The 15,679-nt window shown below is 39.1% G+C and overlaps 1 protein-coding gene across 2 annotated transcripts in view; it reads left to right on the forward strand.

The window, feature by feature from the left end:
* Nucleotides 1–6,446: 6,446 nt before the first annotated feature.
* The window catches only part of MYO7B (myosin VIIB), a 94,620-nt gene continuing 85,387 nt past the window's right edge, over nt 6,447–15,679 (forward strand). Inside the window, exons 1-2 of one of the 2 annotated variants that reach the window (XM_075268975.1) lie at nt 6,447–6,598; nt 9,856–9,902. In XM_075268975.1, the coding sequence (XP_075125076.1) occupies nt 9,885–9,902 (18 nt within the window). In that variant the 5' untranslated portion in view covers nt 6,447–6,598; nt 9,856–9,884. Of the gene's footprint in view, nt 6,599–9,855; nt 9,903–13,383; nt 13,470–15,679 lie in introns of those variants that run through there. The other variant, XM_075268974.1, reaches the window with a different exon arrangement.

The following is a 15,679-nucleotide window of genomic DNA, read 5'->3' on the forward strand; positions in this document are numbered from 1 at the left end:
CTCCAGGTTCTTAACCCCTTTCCGACATCCACTGTACTAGTATGGTGGATACCCAGCTCTCGTAGCTTTATACAGTAGACACCCAGCGCTAATGTCCCCCATCGGTGCCCGCACTGATCAGGGGCATTAACACCTCCGGCTGACCGAGGCGCCATCTTCCTGGCAGTGCTTGGCGCCGCCATTTTTGCTGTGATCTCCGAGCCACGGAGTAATGTCTGGAGCCGGCATCACGTTGCTATGACAGCTGGGAGCCTTGTGAAGGTTCCCCGGCCTGTCATTCTATTGCAGGCTATGCTAGGTAGCTTACAATAGAAGCGTTGGTATTCTGCAATCTATTGCAATGCATTAGCATTGTAATGCATTGCATTAGTGATCAGACCTCCTGGGGTTCAAGACCCCTAGGTGGTCTAACAAATGCAAAAAAAAAAAAGTTTTTAAAAAAATATAAATTCTTTTTTTAAATATTAAAAGTTCAAATCACCCCCCTTTCCCTAGAACACATATAAAAGTACTTAAATACTGTGAAACACATACACATTAGGTATCCCTGAAAATGCCTGATCTACAAATCTATAAAAATATTTTTCCTGTTCGGTAAACACCGTAGCGGGAAAAAAAGTCAAAAGTGTCAAACCGCCGTTTTTTCACTGTTTTGATTCTGATAAAAAATTTTAATAAAAAGTGATCAAAGCAAAAGCATTTCCCAAAATGGTAGAACTAAAAAGTACACCTGGCCCCTCAAAAAAAAAGACGTGCTATGCATCCCCGTACACGAAAGCATAAAAAAGTTACAGGTGTCAGAATATGGCGACTTTTAGAAAAAAAAAAAATTAACACAGTTTTGGATTTTTGTTAAGAGGTTAAAATGCAAATAAAACCATATAAATTTGGTATCCCTGAAATTGTACCGAAACACAGAATACAGGTGACATGTCATTTTGGCTGCACAGTGAACGCTGTAAAACCGAAGCCCGTAAGAAAGTCTCACAAATGCATTTTTTCTTAAAATCCACCCCATTCTGAATTTTTTTCCAGCTTCCCAGTACATTATACAGAACAAGTAATGGCGGCATCATGTAGAAAAAATTGTCTTGCAAAGATTAAGAACTCATATGGCTCTGAGAGTGGAAAAATAAAAGAAGTTTTGGGGTTTGGAAGGAGGGGAGTCAAAAACGCAAATCGAAATATGCCATCGGCGGGAAGGGGTTAAAAAATGATTTGCTGAAGAGCCAGCACTTTTTTGGAGCTGGTAGGAATAAGTTTGCAGAGTCTTTTAGTTTGAGAAGATATATTATCAAAGAAATGGTGACTATCAGGAATGTATTAACAAACTGAAATACTGTATTGATCAGTAGCTTTGCTACTAGATTTTTCAATAAGCCACCTTCGTATTATGTTTTTTCCACTCCTGCACAATGGGTGGGTAAGTTTGGGTCAGGTTTATTATGTCATGAGGTAAAAATTGTTTTAGATAATATTTTGCATTGCTTAATAAATATTCTTTTTCTTTTTAACTGTTTTTACAGATAATGAATGATTCATACAAAGCTACATGAGGGCACACTGAGAATCTGCGGATTGTCTACTTTTTTATTAAAAAAAAAGACACCGGTGTGATTTTTTTTTTAATTCCATATTTCAGAGATTTTTTGTGAAAATTGTCCCAGCTTCCAGAGGTGCAGAATGTCCAGAATTCCCATGACAGGGAAACAGTCGTGTCTTACACAACCTTGTTTTTAGTGGACCCTGAAAATAAGGCAAATTCTAATAACAATTTTAATTCATTATTTCTCAAAGTCTCACATGTCAGCGAAGTAGTTAATCCGTCTCTAGCAGACACTGGGAGGGGTGAAGTAAGCGTGTGAGAACATAATGGGATTGCTCAGTAGGGAACACTGACCTGTTTTCATCCCGTGAGTGAAGAAGCCTCAGTTACCCTGGAAATTGCCGAGACCTTTATCTTTGTACTGCATAACACAAATATGTCAACGGACCCTCAAAGTTATGTTCTACATGGTTGTACATGAGTCTCTTTATTCTGTTTTGGTGTATTTCTTCTTCTTTTTTTTACCAGATGGCATCCGTATAATCCAGTAAGTATTTGTATATCTAGAGCACTGGCTTTGCATAAGAATTCCCATTTTTAGAGGATATACCGTATATGTATATATTGATTTCATTTTATGATTTATTGACTAGTAACTATGACATTTTGTTTTGTTATTTTGACAAATAACAGGACTTTTACAGATAGAAAAGTATGAAAGTTACATTTTAGTTTTACATGGTAGAAGAACACCTTTATGTCAAACAGATTTTTGGCCAAGGTTGTTCAATGCTGTTTGGTTGCTAACTTGTTATTTTGAACTCTTTCCAGGTAGATTTCATATTTACAGAATATTTGTGCATAATTTACATATATCTATGGAGATGAAGATTGCTGCACAGAGGTCTGAATGTGGTACAATAAGGTGCAATGGAGACTAACATATCTGTAATCCATTTGAAGGCTTATTCTTGACTTATAAAGACTCGTGCCTTTGATGAAGCAATAACACATATCACTTTTAGTAGGGCTGCTGGTGCTCATGTATGATCTAAGCATTAAAGTCTTTACTATTGTGGGATAGGACTTTGCATGAAAGAACCTTATCTATATGCAAATAGTGTCTGCGTCATACTATTGGAAAAGGTCCAGATTTTTATAAAGTGCTGCATCATATAGTAATCATATTATACGCAAAAACTCTTGTATCACCACCTTCTTTGCAGAAGGATGTAATATGGTAAAATTGCTCCCGCAGTGCTAAATTTACCCTATGTTGATCCTCAGCAAAGGAAGTAGGGGTTTCTTTAAATGACCTCTGTATAACAATTCAAAGTAACTATTAGTGGAGTATGCATTGTAGCTGCATAGCTAATGAGTGGCTGGAGGTGTATATGCCCAGGGTACCATAGGGATTGGTAACAAGTTAGGGCTAGTTCACACGTGAGTATAAGGGGAGGTTTTTGACAGCGGATTTCGCGTCCAAAACCTCCCCTTATAATGGTGGTCTATGGAGACCGCCGGGCTTCTGTTCTCCGCTAGCGGCGAGCTGCTGCTAGCGGAGAAAAGAAAGGACATGTCCTTTCTTCAGGCGGAAGCCGCGCAGTCTCAGCCGCGCGGCTTCCGCCCCCGGCAGCTCCCTCCTATGTCAGCTCATTCATTTGAGCCGACAGCAGAGGGTTAAGCCGCGACAGCGATGGTCGCGGCGGGCGGGTTTTTGACAAGAGAGAGACGCGGCTCGCCGCGTCTCTCTCTGTGTCAAAACCCGCGCGGGCAGTTCACGTGTGAACTAGCCCTTACACTGCCTTGATCAGCATATTTGTATTCAGTGCAAAAGAAAACCTTCCTATGCCTTCATGGTGCTTGCATAGATTTATTGTAGGCTTTATTTTTTTCCATTCCATCTGACTGTTTGATGGCAAGAACCAGAGGTATAACTTTTAGCTCCTGGGTCACAATGCAAAATCTGTAACAAGCCCCCACCTACCAAGTGTAATTTATTATACTGGTTTCTTTCTGTGTAATAGAGGGGCCATTGGGCACCTTCACAGATCAGAGCCCAGATACAACTGGTACCTCTTCACCCCCTATAGCTATGCTCCAGGCAAGAACAATGAAGACAGCAGCAGTATGCTTCTTGGTGATTTTTTAAGGTGTGCAGACACATCATAGCAGTCATGAGGCTATTAAAGGTATCCTATCTTTCAAACACTTTTTTTTCTGAGTAACACGTCGGAATAGTCTTAAGAAAGCTATTCTTCTCCTACCTTTCGTTGTCTTCTCCGTGCCGCCATTCCGTAGGAATCCCGGTTTGTGTTGGTATGCAAATGAGTTCTCACGCAGCACTGGGGGCGGGCCCCAGCACTCAAACTGCACTGGGGGCGTCCTCAATGCTGTGAGAGAACTCTCTCCAGCGCCGCCTCCATCTTCGTCAGCAGCATCCTCTTCTTCCAGCGCAAGTTTCAGACTTCTAGGCCTCGGGCAGAGCAGACTGCGCATGCCCACAGGCCACGAGAAAATGGCAGCTTACAGTACTGTAATACTGTCTACCGACATGTTACTCAGAAAAAAAAAGTGTTTGAAAGATAGGATCCCTTTAAGGTAGAAGTCATGATGCTAATGCAAACAGGAGAAGGTTTTTAAGTGTCGTTTTTATTTCTAGAGTGGTTATAGGGGTGCTGAGGGACACAGAAGTAGGATGAATGACTTACCACATGATCCATTTGAAATAACAACTTAGTTGCAGATACAAGGGATATCAGAGGCTGAAATATCTTCCATTGTCATGCATTAGTTCAGAAATCTGGTGTGAATTAGAGATGAGCGAATTTTGAAAAATTCAATTTGGCAGCTGTGTGGAATTTTCCGATAGGATTAGATTCAAATTAATTCGCAGCAAATTGTGTTAAAAAAACAGCTATTTCATGGCTGTATTAAGCCTGTATAGTGGTGTAGAATACTGTGCCCTGCAGTTGTTTTTAGTGATGTCCCACTAGGGGACCTGAACCAGCGATGCACTGATCGCTGTTTCTGCACTATAGACTGTAATATATGTGTATTGCAGTCTATAGAGAAAGTCAGCCTATGTAGACACATAGGCTGACTTCCTCACTTCTGGGAAGGATCAACCAGGTACTGGGGGCTACTAGCAGCCCGGGAACACTGGCCAGATCCCGGGCTGCAGGAGATCTTGCCACGGGTGGCGCCGAGGTGGACATGTAGCATGGCGGAACCCCTTGGATGCCGTGGTATCTTTGACCGCAGCATCCAAGGGGTTAAAAACTGTGATCGAATTTGTGCTCCGACCAGGGGTTATGGATCAGGGTGTGAGCTGTCAGTTACAGCTAACACCCATTCCTTTTGCTGCGGGCGGTCGCGAAGGGGTCAAAGGGCTGAGACCTCACAGGGATGGCCGCTGGTTGACTGCATGCATGGCATTGGGGGTTATCCCGCATTCTCAGAGCTCCTTGCCCCATGTCCTAATGTGATTCGTTACCACAAATCATGAGGTAATCTGGATTTGATGTGAATCGCATATTTCCTGAAATTCAGATTGAATTCCACTTCATCAGCTCCAATTTGTTCATCTCTAATTAGAATAACACAAAGGATTGTCTGCTTCTCAATATGTGCAGCACAGTATGCACCACTAATGCTATTTTATTTACAGGTTGACTGATGGAGATTGTTACAACTGATTCTACTACCACTATGGAGCCAGTATACGGCAAGTACAGCAGTATAAGCAGTGTTTGTATACTTTACTCACTGAAAAGGTAGACAATATTTGCTTGTAACGCTTCTTTGTATCAACGATTGCTAGCATATTCTTTAACCTATTTTCTAAAGTGGTTGTCTGGTTGTGGTTGTCCCTTTGTAGAGCAGGCCAAAAATTTGTGCAGCCCACACTCTGCGATTTCCCAAAAAATCACGGTTTTGGAAATTACAGCATGTCAATTATGCCTATGAAATTGCCGGCAGTTTCTCAGTAGGTATAAATGAAGCAGAAAGTCCCCAGAGGAAACCTCTGCAAACATTCTGTGCAAAGCACTGTAGAAAGAACTGCAAAGCGTTGTTGCGGTTTTTCCCACAGCGCTTTTTTGCTGCGGAACACCACGTAGGGCCTTAGCCGTAACAGTAAGTCTTGTCATGTTGTACTGCAGTGCTGTCTGTGAGCATCATGATTTAGAGCTGGAGTACATAAGCAAACAGCTGGCGTTTCCATGCACATAATAGAGACAGTTGATTATTGTATCTGTCTTTATGATTGCTGTATACATGGTCCTCATTGAATACCATGTATACAATCCAGGACGTGGCAATGCCATTTACAAATACAATCTAGGTAATCCTGTTATCTCTGGATTTTGGTGGCTGCAGGAGCTGCTGACTCTTTGCAGACTCAATTTTGCAGTCTTTGTTAGAAAAAAAAATAAAAATAAATATATATATATATATATATATATATATATATATATATATATATATATATATACCATAATAATCTCTTAAAACATTATAAAGAATAATAATGAACACAATGCATATAAAATAAATATATGCAAAATTAATAATTAACTACAAAAAAATCACCAAAATCATACTAAGAAAAAAAAAATATTTTAGGCTGTGGCGCTACATTTTTTCCCACAGCACTTTTTGGCTGTGGCTCGCAACGTGGGGATTTAGTCTTAAAGGAATTTTCTTTTATAAATAAAATTAAAACAAACAAAAACCGTTTACTTTTTTAAATATTCTACCTGATTTCATCTCAAAAATGCTAATTTAAAAAAAGTGTAAAAATAAAGTCCCATGTATAAAAAAAATGCCAAAATTACGAACTCAAACCAGTATATGAATTACAAAACCCCCCCTACAATGTACTGAAAATAGTCCAACTATGCTTAGTCATTAATTTATGACTATGTAAATTAGCTAAGGAACAAGGATTAGCTTTAACGCAAGAAGAGCAAAGTCCGCTCATAACAGACGGAGGAGGGCAGTAACAAAACTCCTTTTGCCTGGGGATCTCAACCAAGCAACACACAGAAGGTAATCCTTATACACTATACTAGTGTGAATTAAGAGTTACAGTCAACTATGTATGTAGGTATAGTGAATAGCATCTAAATATATTTTCAGGGTTGAAAGTATTTGTATCACTGAGGATCTTTCTCTTTCACATAGGTGTCACATAACCATTTTTCCATATGTATAGGTGGAATTCATACTGTAATTGCTGACAATTTATGTATTTGTGTGGCAAAGGAGTCAAACTAATTGAATATGCTAAATTTTCCTTAGCCATTTTTTTTATTCTCCCAGCTAGTGAAACTGTATCGGAGTTACTCCCAGTTGTTCTTGTCTAGATACTATCATACTTTCTTACATAAGATCAAGAGGCACAGCTGAGCAGTCTATAGTCTACTGATAATTCTGTAGTTACTCTAAGGCTATACATTTTAGGTTTTCTATAGTTACTCAACTGCCTATACCCGTGAATTTATGATAGAAGGGAAAATTGCTCATTGAGGACATCAGGCATATTCTCTCCACCAACATCTAGGTTTTTCGGTACAAATTATGTTAGAATTGTAGAATAAATGTATTTTGTTCTATGAAAAGGCTATTGCTAAATCAGAATGGCTGCTCAAGAATAGGAGTTGTACCCTTTTGAATATGTCATTCAGCAGTATCAACTAACATCTGATTGACAGCTTAATTAGATCAATGGGGGCCAGACTGATGAAGACTCTTGGACCCCCCATTAGCTCTTTTTAGAGGGGTTGAAGGGCTTTAATGGGGGCAGCACTGCAATACCCAGAACAACTGCTACTTTAAGTATGCTGTCTTGAATATGAATAGTGTCCTAGACAGATGTATCTATTACAGGGGATGTAAATATGAACATCTAATTGGTAGATAGCTGACAGGTAGCCCCCACACCGATCAGTTGTATGGTACTGTATATGATGCCCAGACTATACATAACATTGGGCTGGAAGTAGATAGGTCTGGTAGTTGAATAGTGGCCGGGTGCTGGTACTGCAGGTTAGCTTGTATTGAAGATTCTTGTTCCATCCTGAGAACAGCTGATCAGTAGGTGTGTCATGTGTCAGAAACACCAATCTATTGATTATTCATCAATATATGTAGCCTGATAAACCCTTATATTGTTCAGTGGGAAGGGGTGAAGTATAATTTGTCCTTACCTCATCTCTATTCCATAACAGTTTGTCCCAGTTCAAGTGTCCTATGCTTAGACTAGGTCATCAATATCAAATTGTTGGAAGGTTAAGGCTACAATCAAAAGACCAAAGTGCAAAACGGCCATGACTGTATTGCAGCACCAGTGACTGTCTCTCTGCTGTCTCAAATATCATGTCCTCACTCTATCTGAAACTAAATCTCTCCAAGACTGAACTACTACTGTTTCCACCATCTAACAGATCTGTCCCTGATATACCCATTGTAGTCTCAGGCCTTACTATAACTCCTAGGCAGCAGGCCCGCTGCCTCGGGGTCATATTTGACGCAGATCTTTCCTTCACCCCTCATGTTGAATCACTCGCACGTTCATGCCACCTCCACCTCAAAAACATCTCCAGAATACGCCCTTTTCTCACCAGAGATACACTAAAGACACTTATTGTCTCTTTGATTCATTCTCGCCTTGACTACTGTAACTCCTTACTAATCGGTCTTCCCCTCACTAAACTCTCCCCTCTACAATCTATTCTGAATGCAGCGGCCAGGCTCATCTACCAGGCTAGACGCTACAGCGATGCCTCCGGTCTGTGCCAGTCACTACATTGGCTGCCTATTCATTATAGAATAAAATATAAAGTTATCACCCTCATCCACAAGGCTCTCCATAATGCCGCACCCCCATACATCTCCTCCCTCATCTCTGTCTACCGCCCAACCCGTGCTCTCCGTTCACTCAATGACCTAACACTTACATCCTCTATTATCAGAACCTCCCACGCTCGTATACAAGACTTCTCCCGAGCTGCACCACTTCTCTGGAATGCTCTACCCTGGACAATCAGATTAACTTCCAATTTCTACAGCTTCAAACGCAAACTAAAGACGCATCTTTTCAGACAGGCCTATCACAATGTCTAACGTAAACCCTTAACCCTCCTCTGTCCCCGCTCCCACATTACCCCACATGATATGAGGCCATCTCAGGCTAACTTTATCTGTCCAAGCTCCATCCACATGTTACAGGACACGACTGGTGACGGCTCATAAAGTTTTATGTTTGTGTAATGAGTCACCTCTATTACAAAAGTGTCTGACCTCTGCATAAGCAATACCGCCCCTGCTACCTCTTGTATCACCCCCTCTACCTCATAGATTGTAAGCTCTTGTGAGCAGGGCCCTCAGTCCCATTGTGTGAAATGACTTTCTTTGTAATGTATCTGTCTGTATTTGAATCCTACAAATTGTACAGCGCTGCGGAATATGTTGGCGCTATAGAAATAAAATTTATTATTATTATTATTATTGCAGCAAAGGGGCACCTGTTTTCACAGATCCCCCATAAATTTAAATGTAATAGGGATCTGTAAAATCAGCCAAATACAGGACTTGACCTATATTTTGATGGTCCATGACAACAGACCATCAAAATAGTGTTCATGTGAATAGCCCCTATTCACTAACACCGAATTTAATGCTGCCATGTGATGTCAATTAAAGAAACGACAATTGATCACTGTTGGATGAATGTAGCTTAACACTTAGCACACCCACCAATCAGCTGTTTGAAGAAGCAGCAGTATTCAGATGAGCACTGCAGCCTCTTCCCTGGTTATCAAGCACAGTAGATTGTGTAGAGGCTATTTGTGGTACTGCAGCCCAGCCCCATTCACTTGAATGGGACAGAGCTTCAAACAGGCGACGTGACCAATAAAAATGACATCACATGCCCCAGAAGTGGAAATAGTGCCTAAGTGCAGCTGGCAAACAACTGATTGGAGGGGATGCCAAGTGTCAGCCCCTCCCCCCAAATCTCAAAGGAGTATCAATTTTATTGTCTCAGAAAACCCCTTTAGAAGAATATATACATTTTGGAAATCATATTTGTTGGTGTTCTGTTAACCTCTTCCCAACCTGAAATGGGAGTTCCCAGACTACTACACAAGAAATATAGTGGAGGGACATTTTAGTGTCCCTTTCATTGGGTGAGTATATTATTGGTTTTTTTTTTCGATATTGACAAATTAAGCAAACTTCTTTTTCTAATGCAGATATACTCATATACACTATATATACTCATAATCATGTTTTAATATTTACAGGCAAGAGTAGAAATAGACCGTGACTAGCAATGGTTATTCTCCAAACGGTAAGCACCATAGTAGTTTTGATGTAATTTTACATATTCTCTCTATTAATTTTAAGAGTTATTTGCTTTATAGGTTTCTTTTATTCCTTATTAAATTTGCTACCATTGCTTGTACTGTTTTTAGCTACTCATACATGTGAGGATACATGGGTTCATGCACACTATATGTTTTTAGGAATGATAAGATATTTTCACAAAAGTTTACCATATGTAGAACGTGTTAACACTTGCATTGTTTCGCAGAGATAATTCATGGCAGATTGTTGCTGAATGCTTAAGACCGGGGCCCCACGGGCTGGAAACGCCGTGATTTGCCAAGAAAAACTGCGGTGTTTTGCAGTATCTGCAAAGTGGGATTCATGCGAATCCCATGCCCACTCTGCGGTAAAAACTGCCGCGATTTCCAAAACCGGCATGGTTTTGGAAATCGCAGTATGTCAATTATATCTATGGAAACGCCGGCGGCTTCCTCGTAGATATAATGGTAACAGAAAGTCTGCGGAGGGAAACTTCGTGAACTTTCTGTGCAAAGCACTGCGGGAAGAACCACAATGCGTTCCCACTGCAGTTTTTCCCGCAGCGCTTTAGCGCTGCGTATCGTCCCGTGGGGCCTTAGCCTAAAGAGGATTTCCAATGAATATAAATATATTTTACATTTATAGACAATTAAAAATTAAACATTTTTGCAGAATTTTAGAGACTTTCTCTAACCATCTTAGTGGTGACAGTCTTCTGCCTTGATCAGTTGCCAATGAATATGACCATGATTATTTTTATTTGTCCGCCATTTTAAATATGGTTACGTTTGTGGGAAAACCGCTCCAAAGTCTCGATCACTGTCAGAGATATTTTATCCAATACATTTTTCACAAATAGCAGTTACCTTCAGCCTGTAAATATTCTGCTGTTGCAAAACTACAAATACAGCTCTGCATTGACAACCATGCTGAGGTATGCAGATGTATAACAGGGTGAAGACCACAGTCTTAGACACAAATTAGCAGAAAGAATGTTTATTATTGGTTGTGCTAGCTGAATCATATGCTAAAGATGGGTTAATAAGTGATGGGAATGCTAATATTCTCTGTTGACTTGAAGTACCTCTGTAACTCACTGCTTAGCACTGTTGCCTTGCAGCACTGGAGTCCTAGATTTGATTTTGCCCAAGTACAACATCTGCAAAGAATTTACTGTATTTGTTCTCTCCTTGTTTTCATGGGTTTCCTCCGGCTACTTCAGTTTCCTCCTATACTCCAAAAACATACTGATGGAAAATTTAAATTGTAAGCCCTATATGTGACAGTGATTGACGTAAAGTGCTGCGGAATATACTGGTGCAGTACAGATAAGGGTAATAAACAAATAATACATAACCAAATATCACAAATGCCGATGTTCTGTTTATATATACCTTTTACGTCAAAACGGAGTCACGGAGGAGATCTTAACAGTAAGACAGGCCACAGAATAAAGATAAATGTGGTTAAAATTTAACCTTTAATATTTAATAAAAAACACAGAGTGTCTATTTGTGAATAAATAAAAGGTATATGATAGTACAGCGAAAGAGGAATGGGAGAGAAGTAAATACAGTCCACCACCTACATACCAAGCAGCTAGATGTGGGAAGTGAAAATCGGTGTGCTAAGGAGGGGTGCTAGGATAAACACCCTCACCTGTCAATAATCTCCCTCATCCAAAGTACAGAGTGGAATCACTCATCATCCCAATACTCATAATAAAGTCATAGAAACCAGGCTGCATTTAATAGTAAGGAGACCCAGGCAGTGAGGCTACTGGTCTAGTGCCACACCAACACCACCCGAGGTCTCTAAGCAGCACAGGTAAAATGCGTACAGAGGTAGAGTGAGGCCAATAAACTAACATACAAAGACCCTACTCATTTCTTTACACTTAAATCTTCTGGTGTCGGATTCTAAGTTGCAAAAGCAACTGTTGTAGATACAGAACCAAACAGACACAGAACTCCATGGTTCGTTGGTGGTAAAGTGTGACTGCATCGGATGAGAGGGGTAAAACATACTGGCAACAACCACCTAGTTATATGGTATTTCTCACCCATATTCCTAGCAGCGATACAATCACCCACAGACATGTAACAAGGGGGCCGTACATGAACTATTGCACAAGTGAGTGGAGAGACCTGCGTGTAAGCAGCTATCTATCCCTTCACTGAAGCTACAAGAAAGGGTCAGGGGACCTCTGTTCTCACATAATTGTGATTCCCAGAGGTGGAACCTGCGCCTATCATAAATGTTCAGATAGGAATACCCCATTAAATTGAATAAATCATGACAATATAAAGGAAGATTTACACTAAGAGTACCTACTTTTATCTATCTGGAATATCTACTTTTAACATCATACAATGTTCGCCCCAATATTCAGTGTTCCTACAGATTTTCAAGTCTGCATAACCATGAGGCTTAGGGAGTTTAGCGGCATACTACCTACTGTTACTGTATATTAGTTTGTTATGAAATGTGTCTGGAGTTACCGTCAGAATCTTAATTTTGTTTTGTTTATCCTTGTATGAAGATAAGCAAAGGATTTAGAGCTCAGTAAACAGAAAATTTTAGCATCTACAAAGATATCTTAAGAAAGGAATACTAAGAATATTAAATATGACTATTGTATACTTGTATAGGTAAAGGGTATACATTCAATTTAAAGATAACCTAGCTGCTACTTTTTGTGGTGATGCCTCGGCCTCAGATTTACTGGCATGAATTGTATCAGAAAGACAGATGTTCCCTGCCATTTGGGGAAAGAGTTATGTTTGGTACAAAATTTAAAAAGCCATAATTTTGCTCAAAAATTCTGATTTGTGAACAAAATGCACTACTTTTCTGGCATATAAACCATGATAAATCAATCTCAGTCTTCCGTATATCAGTAGAAGGTCAGACTATCAATGCCTATTAGATTATCAGACTATTGGAGCCATTAGATTTTACTCCAATAGACCTGCAACTTTACTACATGTTTGGGGCCTGTTTGTATCTACACCAGTTTCAATGACATTGTCTAAGGTGCTTCTGTTGATGTAAACAAGAGTTTTAATGCGGTAAAGTGAGGTTAAATTTGCTAATCCTTTTATGTACAGTGGAGACTTGTGGGGTAATCCATTATATAAGGGAGTTTATATGCCATGCACTCAACAAAGTATCATGGAGGGAGTAACCTGCCAGTACTTGGAAAGTACGCTCGGTTATCATTTGTAAACATCACCCCTAACAATGATACAGAAGTGGAAATCTCTATGTTAGTGTTTAAATGCAAAGTGTATGACAGTGGGATAGGAAGGAGGAGGGATATAGTATACAATTGTGTCTATCTCAACATTTCTTGCTTTAATACATTAAATGTTGTTTATTAATTGACTGTCTCTGAAAATAATTGATTTTTTTTCTTGACCCAAACTTCATATCCATGTTCATAAAATGTTCTTATGTTCTAGCCATATGGAATTCACACCAAATTGATTTTCAAATCAGCCTTCCAATGGCCTCTGACCCAAAGGTCAACGTGGCCTCATATGAACAGGCCAGTATGCCACATTTAGTGTAGACCATCCATTGTGGTAGATTTAGTACTTGTTGTTCCTTGTATGATCCTCTACCTGCTTTTTGTTTCAAAACTTAGAGCAATAGTAACCCTCTCTTGTAGAATCATCAGTAGTAATCGATAGTAAAGTGTGCTATTCTTGTTAATATAAATGTTAGTACCTTTTCTACTATGTATATTAATATAATATATATATCAACCTATATACACTGGTTTTCTTGCCCTTTCTTGTGTCAAAGATGTGCCACATTCCCCATTCTGTGTCACACATTTACCACTTTTTGCGAATGTGGGTAGAACATAACATAAAAAGAACTGACTTGCTCACATTAATTTCAATGGGAGCTTTCTTTTTGGTCAGGATTTTGAGGAAGATTCGGCCTCAAAATCCTGACCAAAATACCCCGTGTAAACTCAGCCTTAGTGTTCCCTTTGTATTTTCCATTCCCTTTGCAGTCATTCCTGAGTTTGGCTCAGAAAAAGTGCAGCAAAATCTGACTAAGGCTGGGGCCTCACGTGACGTAAATGTCGCCATTTGCCAATGGCAAGCTCTGCGAACTTTCTGTCTAAAGCGCTGCAGAAAGAACTGCAATGTGTTGCCACTGCAGTTTTTCCCGCTGTGCTTTTTTGTTGTGGGACATCTTCTTTTTATTTGACAGAGAGCTAACTTGCATACATTTTTCCCAGAAGAGCATTACATGGAGTCCTTATGCTGTCAATACAACTCTGCCTAAGGAGAAACAGTAACCCCCAGATAGGCAACCCTTAATTAATATTTCTATTCCAAAAGGAACAGATTCCCATTAATGGACTGTGCTGTTTTGGTCTTTTGGGCCTCCTCAGCATAGCGCAGGGATACTGATTTGGCAGAATGAGAGACTATAGACCAGGGTCAGGGGATAATCCTACACATTTAGGGAGAGTGTGTGCCTACATAAGCAGTACGGAGACTTACAAGTCATTCCTGCTCCGCTAGGGATTCTGGGTAAAAAATATGCAAATCTATTCTCCAGGATGTAATTAGAAGAACAGTGCCTCTGTATGCTGCTGAGCTTCAAATCAATGCCTTCCAACATGCCTATATATGTCTAATGTGCCCATACACTCTAACCAGCCCGAAATATGCCAGTGTCTTTTTGGTATATATTTGGTTGTTACTTAAAATAAATTTGCATTAAATGAGTATTCTGGTAATTCCAAATTATTACCTATCCACAGCGATCTACTGTTTTATTCTTATGGATCTTGTTATCTGTGGCAGTCCCAGCCATCAGACCCCTACTGTACAGTTATCTCCTTTCATTAGATGGAGAACCTCTGTTTATTATCAGTTGTATTGAAATATATTGTCAACCCCAACAGAAAAATACCTATTCCATTGAGATAAAAAAAATCAAACTTCCAAATAAAAAACATTTCTTAAATTAATGATACAAGTGAATATAACAAACTTTGTGATATATCTTCTATATTTCCATTTATCATATTTTGTGTAGCATGTCCAGTCATTGTAGAAAGCTACACCATGGCATTTAACCATTTAATTTTAGCTATGGCTTTTTAACAATTTTAATGCCACAATCAATTCCAATGTTAGGATCACAAGGGAGGGAGGACTCATCCTAACCTGATTTTTAGCACCCATGATGTATTGGGGAGAATGCTGAAAATGTGTAAAAAAAAAAACTTTTTGTATATATCTGACAATAAGAAAAAAAAAATAAGAGATCAGATAAATTGTTTTGAAAGGTAAAAAATTCCTAAGTAAAAATATAAACATATTTTACCTTCTACTTATATTGTTTACTTATTGAAAAAAATACAAAATAAAAAAAACTATACATAATTGTTAATATAAAATTTGTCAATAATCAAATGAAAGAAAAATGGTTTTAATTGAGGCTAAAAATCATCATATAAAAAAACAATCCCAAACACAGTTCCTTTTTTATAATAGAAAAAAAGTATTTCAGAAGATTAATTTCATTAGTAATATAGATTCAAAATTAGTAAGAAGAATTAAAAAATAACAAAATCCATATAAATTTGGTTTCAATGTAGTGATGCAAAGTAGAAAGCATATTTTTACCTCATGGTTGAAATCTCTCTCTCTCTCTCTCTCTCAATGCTGAATTTGCATGTTTTTTTCCTCTTCTAGCTAAAACATTAAGTTATTCAACAACTTATAT

This window comes from Leptodactylus fuscus, chromosome 3 (assembly GCF_031893055.1).
Source record: "Leptodactylus fuscus isolate aLepFus1 chromosome 3, aLepFus1.hap2, whole genome shotgun sequence".
NCBI lineage: Eukaryota > Metazoa > Chordata > Amphibia > Anura > Leptodactylidae > Leptodactylus > Leptodactylus fuscus.